This window comes from Tigriopus californicus, chromosome 6 (genome assembly GCF_007210705.1).
Source record: "Tigriopus californicus strain San Diego chromosome 6, Tcal_SD_v2.1, whole genome shotgun sequence".
NCBI lineage: Eukaryota > Metazoa > Arthropoda > Copepoda > Harpacticoida > Harpacticidae > Tigriopus > Tigriopus californicus.
The window spans coordinates 12272119-12286730 of record NC_081445.1 but is presented as its reverse complement, the minus strand read 5'-3'; the positions used below and the strand labels follow the sequence as shown (position 1 = coordinate 12286730).

General features: G+C 38.2%; 1 protein-coding gene across 1 annotated transcript in view; it reads left to right on the top strand.

The window, feature by feature from the left end:
* The window catches only part of LOC131881660 (FMRFamide receptor-like), a gene marked incomplete in the record, with an annotated part of 56719 nt that overhangs the window by 28928 nt on the left and 13179 nt on the right, over positions 1-14612 (top strand). Inside the window, 3 exon segments of the mRNA XM_059228587.1 lie at positions 6137-6295; positions 10509-10724; positions 13919-14090. Of these exon segments, the coding sequence (XP_059084570.1) occupies positions 6157-6295; positions 10509-10724; positions 13919-14090 (527 nt within the window).

Sequence of the window (14612 nt, the reverse complement as noted above, 5' to 3'; positions counted from 1 at the left end):
GCAATTTGGAGTTTCTAATATTCAGGCAGTCATCAAGTTTTCAGTACAAAAGCCAACTGAGGACATTGGTTTAAACTTTATGTTCTGGTCTGAACGATTTTTCCCCCTTACCCTGAGTGTGATGCGAATAGGATTCTAATTGTGATTGATTCTGGATCTGCCACCAAGATGTCATATCGTAGTAACATTTTTGGACAAAATTATTGACCTAAACATCCAAAACTTTGACCTTGAAAATGACCATTTCCTTCTTTGCCTCCTTACTTTGACCGACTGAGATTGCTTGTCCTACAGTGTTTAATCAAATTGCTTACATTTAGCTTTTGTTTTGTGACGTAACGGCGCCGAATTCCAGTTTGATTTCGTTTTGTTAAATGGGGAGGGTTATGATCGGAAATTGTATCCCTCCAATAATGAAACCTCTATGGGGAGAGTTAGTCCTTGAAACCTTCATTCATCTCTTTAAGTAATAGACCAATCTTGTCCAAAACAAGATTCCAGAAACCTTTGTCATTTTTACTGAGGCTTGAAGGGACCAAAGGCATCAATTGAAAAGCCATGCCGGCACGATTTCCAGTAAAATCGAGTCTAACTGGATAATTTGATTTCAAGGTCACGATCCATTCAATGGCCTTTTTTTAGACCAAACAACAAACAGAAGGAAGAAAGCGTTTCTCCTAAATACTTATTCGATCTTGATACCCAAACTCCAAACCCGATTTTGGCTCAGGTTGAAGCAGTTTTTCTATGGAACATGCCAATGTTGACATTTTGAGCCCATTCCAAACTTGTAAGCTCGACCTAGATATTCCATATGTTTCAATATGGCATAGACTTGTAGCTATCAATGTAAATGAGGCATTTGCTAATTACGTGACCCGCATCAGATTTCACGACAGATATCAAGTTCGCAATGCATTCATCAAACTCATTTGCAAATTGGCACTTGTCATGCGGGTCCACTCAATCTTCACCACCCACACGTCGCACTATGGTCGATGTAGATTGCCTGGAGAGGCTCGTTTTCAGAGGTTATGTGTGGGCTAAGCATGTCAGATTTTTGCCAATGCGCAAAATATGCTTGCATAGTTTCGAAATGTTAAGCTGTCACAATCTCTAAAATAGGCTCATTGGGGGCTAGCTTAAATCTTACAAATTCTTAATAATAATCAGGTTCTATTGTAGAACGCCAAACTCAAAGTTGATCCCATAAAGATTTTCGAGTAAGCTTTGCTCCAGGCATCCAATCCATTTTTGGAACTTTTTGCATCCGGGTGTATGCGTGTCTTTGATCTTTGGGAAGAGTGTGAACGAGCATCCATCACCTTCGACGAAAGCCCTCGTTAACTCAATGGGGAGGTGCGTTTTCCCATTGAGGATGAAGCCCAATTCTCGGATTCACCATCCGCAGTAGGCAGGAGAGGAAATTGGCAGTGTTGTTGGATCCCTTGGATCCTGCTTTTCTTTCGAGAAGCATATCCTAGACTTTCGAGTAAAACAATTTTTCTTGGCTATCCAATTTCCATGAGTCTCTACCAACAACGTAAACGTGAAAAGGTTCATGATCCACCAAAAAAACTTTAAAAATTATATGGGACTTTGATGGAACTCCCTTATATATGAGTGCTATACCAACTATTTTGACTTGACACTTCTTTGTGTGCCTATTCGACAATTAGATGTGTGCTCTTTTAAAAACCTGCTTTAACCATACCTCGATGGAGAATGAAATTGATAATGCATGTCATAAAAAATTGGACTTTCAGTGATCAGTCAATAAAAAAAAACATTTATTGCCCCTAATGCCCAAAAGACTATGCAAATAACCAAGATTACCAAAAGTAAATATTTATGGGACTTCTTTTTCAAGAATGAATTATAAACTTATGAACACGGGCAGGGGGCGAATAATTACTCTTTTTATCGCGAAAGAACTAAGAAGGTCGTCATAAATTGCAACCGACAAGTGTCACTTTGTCCAAAAGAACATTAAAGTCCATATACAATGAAGGAACTAGTATCCCCTCAAATGTTTTCACTACCTACACAACACTTAATTATTCCACATTGCTTGTTGAAGCGAGAGCAGGACTAAATCTGATATATTCATTTTGGAATTCGTGTGCACTAATGTACGTGACTCCAACAGCTCTAGATTGTTGCTTTTCACCTTGACTATCTTGAGAATGAGAGCTGCCTTTGAAGTTTGCACATGCAACTTTATGCAATTTATTGCCCTAACCCCCCGCTTGCTTTTCTTTTATATTATGAAGGCGCAGTATACACTCTTTCCCGATAGGAGTTCTGTCCCACGTGTTAATGGAATAAAAGAAGCCACTCCAAATTAGTCTGGCTCCACTCAAAGCTGATTTAGAGAGGCCCATTCAAAGCCGGTAAAGGCCAAACCTCAAGGGAATGATCAGATGGATTCATTCATTTGCCTTTGTTCTTGCCGTTGAGTTCGGTCTAATAACGGTACCGAATGGAAGCTCATATCTATGGAATTGGCATCTTTAATTGCAACCAAAGTTTGACCATAGGCTTCGAATCACGATTTCCAATGAGATGGGAACCTCTTTCAGAACCTTTTCTTTGTCATTTAGATAGACCAGGTGGTGAAGATAGGGTGGGCAGCCGATTATTGGGTTAAGGGAAAATATTTAGGCCACGACTTGAGCTGAAGTTTCATCTTTTGAAAGACAAAACTAAGGCTGCCAACGGATCTTAGGAAACGACTTACGTTTTTCGAGTCTTTTGGCCCCTGAAAAGAGGACTCTTACTCGAGCTTTACCTATTTTCTGAGCCGAGATGATCAAGTTTTTGACTTTAATTCCCTATCAAGGTTATATTCAAGGGTTAGCCAGATCAGCCAACTCTAATTCGTTGATCGATCAAATAATATATACAAATAGAAGTTCGGTAAAATGAATAATTTTTCGTCTTGAACTGCTGGGAATTCCCTTCTCAATAGAGGTAAGGAAGTCCGCAAAAGAAAAAAAATCAATTCCCTGCGAAAACGTCTTCTCCAACGTTCTTTTAAGGAGAAGTCTCAAACGTTACAAGGCACATACAACATATCAAGAAAAAGTATCATGTTCCTTGTGATCAACTCAATGTTCATCATGGTCAAGAAACAAAACACACTCAGAAACCCAAACTCCAGGATCGAAAAGCTGGGTAATGGGCTCTTCCTCGTCAAAAATGTAATAATCAGATTGAAAATTTGAAAGTGACTGGTTTGTTCGAAGTACGGGCAACTTAGATTTGGGGCATGTTTGTCTGTGGGATGGGAAATCGATACCTGGTAAGTGAATAGTAAGTTCAAGGTCATTATCGATCATTCAAAATCATGGTCTGCATTCTTTTTTAATGAATCGACTAATACGCAATATTTTACCCACCTTCAAATTTTGGCAAGCTCGGTTTCCTAACTTCTGATGGAAAGTTTTTCATTCACCTACCATTCAATTAGAGATTATAACTGCATAGATGGATCATTTGACCAACCTTTATATTTCTATTCTACAAGTCTCATGGCCAATCATTTAGCAGTCCTTGGATAGGACACGAGCTTCTAAAAATAAGGACTGTGAACGGGCTTCCAGTCAAATTCTTTTGCTCTTGGTCATAGCAACTCTATGCTAATTTTCGAAAAGAAATCATAAAATAGGAAACTTAGATCTCTTCAAGTGAAGGTTAGTCATTTTTATACCATCTACTTAAAGTTACGTTGCCAAAAACTTGTGTAGCTGACCAAGAGTAGGCTGAAAATTCGAATTTTATCTAGTGATTACTACATACACAGTGCTCAATTACACAGTTTTGGGCTGAAACATGGCCAAGTGCACTTTTTCAACAAGGTTATGTGATCCTTCCTTGTACTAAGTTTCGATAAAGTCAATGGTTCAAGAACAAAGAAACATGCGTTTTCATTCAATGCCCACATCTCTAGAAGTCTGCGGCTATGACCGCTAGGACCACATCAGTCTCAGACTCGGATTATGCATCACAAACACCCATCCGCTATTCTGAATATAGGGATATAGTAAGGGGCCACTCGGAGAGGGTCTTTCAAAAGGCGTCTTCTGAGTAGAGTTATTGGCCATAAATTGTTAAAGGCCTGTGAAAGAGTCAAGAGAAACTTGGCACTGGGATGTTAGAGGAGTTAAGCCATCTGAGGCTTTGGCTGAGACGAAATTAAACATTCTAATGGCTTACCCCCAAATTGTTAAGCTATTGCAGTGTCGCGGGGACGAAAGCCTGATCCGGTTTCTGTACCCGGGCTCCTCGTGGAATTATTTTTTTTTTCGAAAAAGTCAAAACTTAAAAAAACCGCATAGAAAATGGGTCCTTTTCCAAGTTTCGAAAAACGGGGTCGAAATAGGTAAGAGGACATATAATCTGTGTTCTCTCTGACTACTTTGCTTGGGCACAGAAATTTTCTTTCAGCAGACATGAATAATTCAATGTATCTTTTGATGACAATATGAAATTCAATAGAGCAATTGTTGCGAGTACCGAGAATATCCCATCTAAGAGGCTTGGCTTGGACAGAAAAAAAACGTACATAAAATGTTTGCCTTTATGCCAAATTCCAAATTTCGCGTTAAAAAGGGCGGGAAATTCAAAATGTGCAACAATTTTTCGGGCTTTGGGTGTTAACAGATTTTAGGATAAAAAAACAAAATGACAGAGTTTTCGAAAAACATTTTTTCGAAAAAAGAAGTGGATCCCTGTTAGTTTCAACAGCTAGATAAAAAAGATTACAAAAGGTGCAATAGAGTTTCTGGCGAAATATTGCGGGTGCGAGCCGTCTACATAAATTATTGGAATCGTCTCAAGACCCTGGAGTCATCTAGCGTCCCAACCAAAATGATACAAAATATATCTCTTTCTTTATTTGTCGAAATGCCTCCATGGTCTTTGCCCTACTCCGGATGTGTGCCTAACCCTGAGTGATAGACGAGCCATCACTTAGCTCTTTGGACTACAAGCTTTTAAAGAGCCTTAAGGCTTTGCTTGTTTTGAAAACAATCCCTCCTTCGTATAACATTTTACTTGTACCTCTCCGATGATTCTACATGTTAGGTGAACCTCTGTTGAATTTTGAATGCGATCATGGGCGTTTTTGGCAAACAATACCCCACCTAACCAACTACGCGTTTAAGTACGTTCAGGGATGCCTTGAAGCGGCAAATTAGACCAAATATTTTATCAAGCATGACGTGACTTGTTGGGAATTCATTTTCAAATATTGGTTACACACATGCCCAAATACATGCAATAACAATGTTCGCTGAAAATGTTCTCTTTTATTCTGTTTTTAAACTGTTGCGTTTAAAATTACAATTGCAAGTAATTCAGAATGGAATTAGTTCTATTCGAAAGAAGACTAAATGTATGACATCACGATCACATTTCAAAAGAAACTGACACAATTATGTTATGTGGCATTCCAAGATTTAGGCATTCTGACCATCATTTTTGCTTTAAACTCGTGAATCTATAAAATTGTACAAAATATGGAACGTGGATTTCAACCATATGAGGGTACTTTTTCGGTTTTTAAACAAGTCCTTCAACATTTAAGTGAAAACTTAAAAAATCAGGGTGTTCCTGTTAAAGCATACTTTGCAACAATTGTAACGAATCCTTCACAAATCAATCTAACTTTGTTGGCCAAAGTATGCTTAAACAGGAAACCCTGATTTTTTTAACTCTTATGTCATTAAAATTGAATAAGTTCTCCCTCGCTTCCATTTCATCGCCCATAGTAAATTTAGGTTTTCTTTTGTTTTGGTGGCAGGGTTACTTTGTAGTTGCAAGCAACGTAAAGTTTGAAAACAGAAAACCAAATTTAGTTGATGTTAACGGATACCTCTGCAGTGAAAATTGTTGTCTGAAGCCCGTTCCTTCTTTAGCATTCGCATGTGACAGAGTAACATGTAAGAAACTCTTGTGCAAACTTGTTCTCAAGTTTGTTCCCTGACGGAAAGAGACAACTTCTCAGACCGAAGATTTTCATCTATGAAAGATAACACCATACTTATTTGCCAAGGCCCATGAGGAACTTCTCAAGAGACGGAGAAATCGGATAGTTCAAGGGTTGTAACCTTTTGTTTCTTATACGTTCTAGGAAAGTGAATTCTAACCAAGATGTTCGATAATATGACCTCGGAGGTCGGTGGACCACCCAATTCCACGTATTCTTATGCGGATCAGAAGTGGATTGAAGGGGCCCGATTTTTCGTTGAAGGAGTCACTCAGCTGATCGTGGGCATTATCGGACTTGTAGGTGAGTTTAAACGGAAGGCAAACCCGTGTTGTGAAGATTGGAGATCTTACAACTCCATTACTCTGACACGGTGGTTATATTTTCTAGTTAAGTGTTTGCTCAAATGCCAAGACATCTAGATATGTATTTCTTTGTCAAAGAGACAAAAGGAACAACTTTAGCGAAATACACATGTTTAAAAGGAGCTCAGATCGTTATTATCATATTGTTTTTAGAAGTTTTGGCATTGGTACAAAAACTTTATATTATTGTGCTGAGATACCGTGCTGAGATAGCTCTTTAAAATATGATGTGATTGATTTAGCCTCAAAAACAAATTCTAAAGACATTCGAAGTCTGTTCTTCATGTGTTTTGGAATATTGGCCATGTGAAACTATTCGTTGCATTTTGGATGAGAATTTTGTTGTGTATGGTACATATTCTTTTGAATCTTCTAAAGCAGATTTTGGGGAGAAGTAGCTTTGTTGCATGAAGCGTTTGCACAATGATATATATGTTTATGATTCATTTTGATACCTTTTGTAATGCAATCCATGTTTGATAGAAAAAAGGCAAGTAATTGACTTTAAACTTGCGTTCCGAAAATCAAAATGGATTGATTGACTTTTTCCTTTCCTCTTGATTATTAACTTTTCGAAATTGGACTATATTGGTTCACATAACCTTCACTAAGCTAGTCGGGCGTTTTGCCCGCCAATGGAATGCATTGATTTCGGTTCTTTTATCACTTATGCCCGGATTATTGGGATAAACTACCTTGCTCTTCAATTTCATTTCCATATTCTATTTTTTCCCATATTTTAGAGTCATTTCAGTGAAAGGCTAAGCTTTCACAAAATTTAGATTTGGGGGACTCTTCTGGCCATTTTTTGCCAATTTGGCAACCATTTTTTCAATGTTATGCACATTTCTGGCCCTTTACCATTTTGGTCCTATTCTGGTCCGTCTTTTATTTATTCTAAACTTTTTGCTGTAAGACATGACTTTAACTTAACTATCTTGGGTTTTGGTCACTTGAAAGTCGAAGGGTTCTCGTTGCTTTTCTGAGTGCTTTATCTAAAGCTATAATACAATTAGGTTCTGAATTGTGTCATTGATTGATGTCTTCGTTGGAATTCAGAACGGAAAATGTCTTTCAGATTCTCGATGCTTCACTAAAAGACAAGAATAATTTGAACTCTCATCGTAAATGGGCTGAAAGACTTTGCAGTCTGACTTTTCTTTTAGCAACATTAAATCCTACAAATGAACACTTTTTTGAAAATCCGGATTTTACCAAAATAAAGTGGGAAAGGAAATGAGGCACAGTTTTGAACTCAAGAAAATCTGCGAAAAGTCATGTACTTAATCGTTGAAATTTGGGCTCAAAACGCATTATTTCAACTTTTACTTTTCAGCATTCTTTAAGAGTTATTCAACGAGTCAGTTTGCTGAACTAAGTTTTCCTGTTTGTTTGAAGTTTTCACTGAGGCATAGCAAAATGTGACAAATTTCGAAATCTATCAATTATTCTCTTTTTATTAATTTTTGGGCAAAGTTAATCCAAGAAATTCTCTCTTCATTGTATCCCAAAGCATTTGCAGATAAAATGTGTTTTCTCAGCTTATTGTAATACGACGACCTTTGTTGTTCGTTTTAGGCTTTAAATCGCCTTTTGATTCGATTTTTCGTCTCGTCTAAAATGATGAAGACTTCTGTGAAACGTCTGTGAAAACTAATTGACCTAAAAAAGTCTCATTCAGTAGCAAGCCTAATGATCTCCAATCAAAACAAATCAGCAAACAAGTTGAAGGAAGTATCAGTGTGACTTTGCATTTGTCTCTCAAATCTCTTTGAAATGGATTCTTCATTTTATGCTTGTACTTGGTGCTCGTTCAAGGTCTCAGCCCAGGAAATCCTAGAAGACCACATGAACATTTTGAACCATTGGCCTGTTGTGAAAAGGTCCCAAAAACGACAGGGTTGTCCATTAGGACCTTCTAAACCAACCGATGAGCCAAAGACTTTAATAGAGAATCCGATTGAAGCTGAACAGTTGTGTGGACATGCAAAAACCACCGATACCAACGCTACGGATCAGAAAGGGGACCGTTTGAACAACAATCAACCTAATTCCAATGACGCTTTGACAAAGATCAAGACGAAGTTAACGTGTAAAATCTGCGGACAGTTCTCTTCAAGGAACATCCAAGATATGAAGGATCATGTGGAAAACATTCATTTGAAAATCCACGAGAAGAACCTGAAGTGTCCTTTTTGTCCGGAAATGTTTGCCCGAGTGTCTGAGCGAAAGCTTCACAAAACCCGGGCCCATCTTTGACCTGGTTGGCCTTGTAAAAGAACATCACAGAGGGAGAAGTAAACTCTAGTCAATCCAAAGCAAAACCATCATTCTCAAACGTATTGGTGTTTTTCATTTTTTAACTCTTTACCCGTGAAAGAGGCGCTCTTGAAGTAAATTTCTAACCTCTGGCTTGATCCAGAGCATTTGTAATACTAAAGCCAAGTTACTCTCGTATTATTACATTAGGAATTTCGAAATATCGGTATTCTAAAATAAGATATTCTCAGTAACTCATACCAGGATAACGAGATGTGCTTATGCCGTATGAACGTTATGTTACCAAATCTACAATGTGGCAATTTGGACACTGAGAACATAACAATAATGTCTGATGAAAAAAAATTCTTTATTTTTTTTGGTTTTTTTTTTTTTTATTTTTTTTAAAAAAAATATCAATTTTCTATATCAAATTCTCGTGTTACTCAGCTTGATTAGGTTAGATAATATGCATCTGAGAATATCTTCAAGCCCTTGGAAATCACGGTTAGGGAAGATTGACGTTGCGGTCAGTGCCGAGCGAGGCCCACGGATCGATTCTAATCTCCGATCTTCCTACAAAGGATCGTTTTACCAAACTTACCAAAAAATGTTGTGCTCAGAAACATTTCTAGGATGAAAAGATCAAACGTGTCAATTTACATGGTCTTTACCCAGCAAAAAGATTTTTTGACAAGACATAATGTATCTCATGCATGAAGACGTTCCCCAGGTCATTTTTAATGCCAAGGTTGGTTGATGGTTGCTCAAGAAATTTTGAAGCGGAATAGGTTTTGAAGAATTATTCAGCTTCAACTTAAAGTGACTCTTTTCAAAATTAACGAATTTCCGAATGTGCCATGTTTAGGTCTATTTGCCTTTGCTGGGTTTATCTACAATTAAATGGCCATGTTTTTGTTTACTCGCCACTTCAGCTACTTCTTATTTGCCGTTTTGAAGGCTTAATAGACCTTATTAATTTGTTAAATATCTGCACTCCTAATCATGCTACTGTTTACCGGGAACCATGGACGATGTGATGGCTGGCTTTTCTGGCTTTGCGAAGCTCAATCCTCCGACCCTAAGGCCCACTAAATCAAACGGAAAAAGAGTGTTACTTAAGAAGTGAGGGGACAACAAACAGCTGACGTTATTCTATGGAGCACAAGTATAGACAAGATGCCCAGCCAAGTTGCACGGTCCAGATGTTTTATTTGTAATTTATCACTTTTTATTCAAGGTCCAGCCAGATCCGCCTACTCTAATTCGTCGGTGGATCAGGTGTTTTATAATTATAGTGCTGGATGAAATATATCAGCTCTAGTTTTATTTGGAACTTCTGGGGATGATTCCATTTACCATTAGCGGCAAAGAAATCCGAAAAAAGTTATTTCGCCAGCTTGTTGGAGCAAAGAGTACTTTTATTACAGAGACATAAATACACAAAAAGACCACGTTTTGTTTAACTTGTAACCCAGCTCACTGGATTATTAAAAATTCAATTGGATCCCAATACAAATTTGACCAAGTTATTCCTCTTCAAAATGCCCACGATCTTAGTACCACACAACATTTTGCCTTGAATGCCCTTTACCTGAGGTGCCAAATTGTGTTGCCCTCTTTTGACACATTTTTTGGTGAAAATTCCAGACCAACCTAATATTCAAGGTCTTGTTGGATCCGTCAGCTCTAGTCTGAGTATCAGATATCATGTGACAATGAAAAAAGATAAAAGTTACAAATGTTTCATATATGACTATCGGTAAACAAACCCTCAAACAGAAGGGGGAAGAAATCCCATCTACGGCCATGGATGCGAATCATAGCTGTGCTCCAGATTTGACAGATCCGTCATTTCACACACACTAACATTGTTTCAATTTCGTTTTCAGGCAACATGTTGTCGATTGCGGTCCTATGTCGGCGTGATATGGACCTCAAGCCAATGTTTCGACAGATTTTAGTCACGTTGATCTCGTTTGACATTGGGTGTATCATATTCAACCTCCTTCTCTTCAGCCTCCCTCTACTCTCCAATTCTTACAGCGAAGGCGTGTTTCCATACATTGTTCCCGTCGTCCTTCCATTTGCCCAAATTTCTCTTACTGGTAATGTAGTACTTTTTGTTGATCTGATACCAAGTCATCACTTTTAAACACAGTCATTTTGTGTTACAAGGATTTTATCAATGATTCATAAGTCAGCAAATGGTCTGATAAATTTTAGACGTGAATTTTGCAAGAAGGGGACAAAACCTCATTGGATAACGAATTTAGAGCTCAATTGAGTAAATATTTTTTTAAAACCATTTTTTGCCAATAAGAAAATCGATCCTAATCTTGACTGCTTTTGTGAGTGTGTCACTATAGTTGACGTCATCGTTTCGGAGTAAAATTTTGTAACATGGCTGGAAAATCTTTTGAAAATCTCAACTATGTGCATCAATTATCTCACTTGAAAGGCATTCTATGAAACCTTTGTGAGTTTGTATACCTTTATCACTTTTTTCAACAATTGATTGACGCAATCTTTTTCGGGCTTTCAAACCCCAACTTGCATAAAAAACCGTCATTTCCATTTTCTTTAAAATATGGTGCTCCATCGGATGATGTCACTTAGACACGAACAAAGATTGGCATGCATAGTTAATGGGACATCATGACTCAATCATTCTGACATTGAGGATTCCGTTTCAGAAATTCCCTCCTACTTCACCATGAGCATGTCTCAAGACAGTCTTTTTGGGCCCTTTGACAAAGAATATCGAATGAAAAGATATTCTCTCTTTGACCTCTTGCTTTAGATGTTGGCTAAAACGAATATATATGTCAGTGCGAAGCAGAAATCAAGAATTGTGACGCAAAAAGTCTTGGAGAGGAAAACTTTGACGAGATAATAACGAGTTTACGACATCTTCTTCAATGCACTTGTCACAATATACAGTGTGTATCGAAATTGAGTTCCTCCTCTTTTATTTTCTCTAAAACTGTTAGCGTAGGTTCAACGTATTTGGCTTTTGCTTACCTGGGTAGCCATGCCAAGCTCAATACGATATCTGATGCGATTGGATGCATTTTAATAGGACTTTTCTTGAGTTTCAGCTAAAATATGTCTCCCCACTTTTTACCGTTTTTTAGGCATCGAGATTAATTTCGAGCGTCAAAGTAACTAACTCCTTGTGGAGGTATACTCATAGGTTTTCGATTGGATAAAAGTGTGGAGAGTTGCTGAGCAAAGATAAGTTCCAATCCGCCTTCCCAAAGGCTATTAGCTATGACCTGGAAAGTCATTTTGCATACCAAACCTAGACATTAAAGAGGGTTTAAAACGGGAGGCCCGAAACAACGAAGTATTTTAGTGAAAATATAATTTCAAACATGAAGCCGATCTTGGTTGATATGTAAGGCGGCTACTATTCTTTAGTTTGTTCAAAGCTGTTTAAATGAATCTTTTGCAACAGAGGTAACGTTGAAGAAGTGTAAATTCATGAGGGGAACTCGATTTCGAGACACACTGTATCACTCTCGAGTTTGTCTCTTCTGGAAGACTGCCTTGCTCATACACGGTCACTTGCAAGTAAAGGCTTGGAAAAGGTTGAATCCAAAAAATGAAAACAAACAACCTTTTCATGCACACAAAACGGATTGGGGTTGGAGCAACTGCTTTGAGCATCTTTTGATTTTTGCTAATTCACTTGTGAAGTGCGGTGCTTTGCCAGCCCTCTGAATGTTTACTGGAGTATCTGCTTTTTTTCTGAGCTCAGACAAATACTTTTTTTTGAAGTACTTCAGAGAAGGCCCCTTCCATAACTTGTTGTCATGGCACATTTGAAAATCTTTCCAAAACATTCCACTGATTTTCTTTAATATACATAAGGAATAAGTCAGCATAAGACTAAATTGTACTCCAAAGTACTCTTTTTTGATATAAAACACGGTATTCAGAGTCAGTTTTTACAAACGCGATTGCAAAAGAACATCAGAGACTTAGCCTTATGGTGTGTGCATTTCCGAAGCATCGCCCCACAAATTTCAAGTAAACTAACTAGTTCTAAATCGGCCCTGTTGCATTGGTTCATTCCATTTGTACCTACTACATACAGCTATTTCAAGCTTCTTTTTTGTTCATATTGTGCCAATTTTGGACCTTGATTAGTGGCTTGTCAGGCAAGCTGTGGGACTCTAAATCTCCCGTAAGTCAAAGCCAGACTTCCATGGTCCCCAAAAAGAAAATTATAAATGGGGTCCAAATATTTAGGCATATTTGCGGAAGCTGATTCAAATGTTTTATTTTGCCTTGTTGTTGCTTCATCTATTAGCAATTTCTTTTTAAGAATGCGGTTTAACTCAGTGATACCCTCAAAAAATTCTGCTCCCTCTTCTCTTGCGAATCATTTCTCAATAAAGACCCTATTTTTCGTACTTGTATCTTGAAAATTCATAAAATTTCTATTCAGGCTTGTTAGAGCTTTTCAGATTGGCCGTGGAAAGACTGTTAGGGTGTTGTTTCCGATTTTAGAGGCGCTGTTTTTAATTGGGTTGAGTAGCATTCTGCAATGGCTACCTTTTAAAGGTGCAATATAAATTCTCAGTCCTCTTTGGTCTCTTTTCAGTGGTTAAACCTTGATCAAAACAAAGGGCTCTTTAGTCAGTAAAGATCACTTTTCTTTGCAGAATGTATAAAATTGAGCTTCTCTTCAAACAAGTGGCCATGAAAGGGCAAACAAGTTAGAAGGGACTGACCAAGTCGACTTTTTGAAATTCAAATTCGAATAGAGTACTTGAAAACATATGTTCCGTGATAGACCGGTCTTTCCCAAGAGCAACCTTGTTTGGGAAAGCGTTGAAGAATGCTAGTGAAGTTTAAGATTGCTACCCCGGACTGTCATTCATGGATTTGAAGAACACACCTGAGGAGGGGGAGGGCTTGCCCGAGTCCTCGGAAGCTGATGAGTTTGAATCCAGGGTGGCTGCGAGGGGTGAGTAAGGCTAAGTCTCCACCATAGAAAACCATAACTAGAATGCTTAAGCTCAACAGGAGCTGCACCGCATGAGCGTCTTTTCAGGTCAGCTGACGCTGGTGGAAAAGGGACAAAGATATTTCGCGAAATCTCGCTTTGGGCAAGTAGAATTATTCCCATGAAATGGTCATCATTCACGTTTTCTTTCAATTTCTTTTGATTTTTACAAACATACATGAACAANCACGCATAGTCCTATAGAAACACAAAGAATGTGTGGTTCAATTTTACCCTCAAAACTCAAACTCAAAATGAACGCGTTCCTCTTTGTTCCAATTTTAGGGTCAATTTATTGCACCTTAGCGGTGGCAATTGAACGCTATGTCTCAGTGTGCCACCCGCTTAGAACCCCATCCGACTGCACAGGCACTCTTTCTATCATTGGACTGATCGTCTTCTCCGTGGCCATCAACATCTGTCGTTTCTTGGAGTTTGAGACCACTTACGAACATCGGGTGAGTGAGAAGGTTGCTAGTGAGTCCAGATATGTACATTTACCATAAGAAGGGGACATGGACAGAACTAGGCCACTTTCAAATTTTGTTCAAGGCTCATTCCCTTTATGGCAGAACTTGCTTCCCACCTCAGTTCTGGCTATTTTTAACGTTGAATTTTGTGCCTTGGTGGTAATGGTTATTGCAATTTTGGGAATGGGAGAGGTGCTTGGTTTGATTCTCATGGAAACCTTTATATGCTAGCCACATTCTCAGGCTGAGAACTGTGTTAATAAAAGACACAGCACAACATTTTGGAATTATTGAGGGATGAAGCAATTGCTTGGTTCTCTAGCCAGATGATTTGCAACCTCTGATGGGAAAGAAATATAACTTTCTAGACTTTTCTCCAAGCACATAAGGAATTCAAAAAGGTTGCCTAATTTGGTACAGTCTTGATTATTTGGTTTTCATCCACGTCTTGGATTGGATTGGATCGGATTGGATTTATTTAGGTAAACAGTCTTGGCTGAATCAATTTC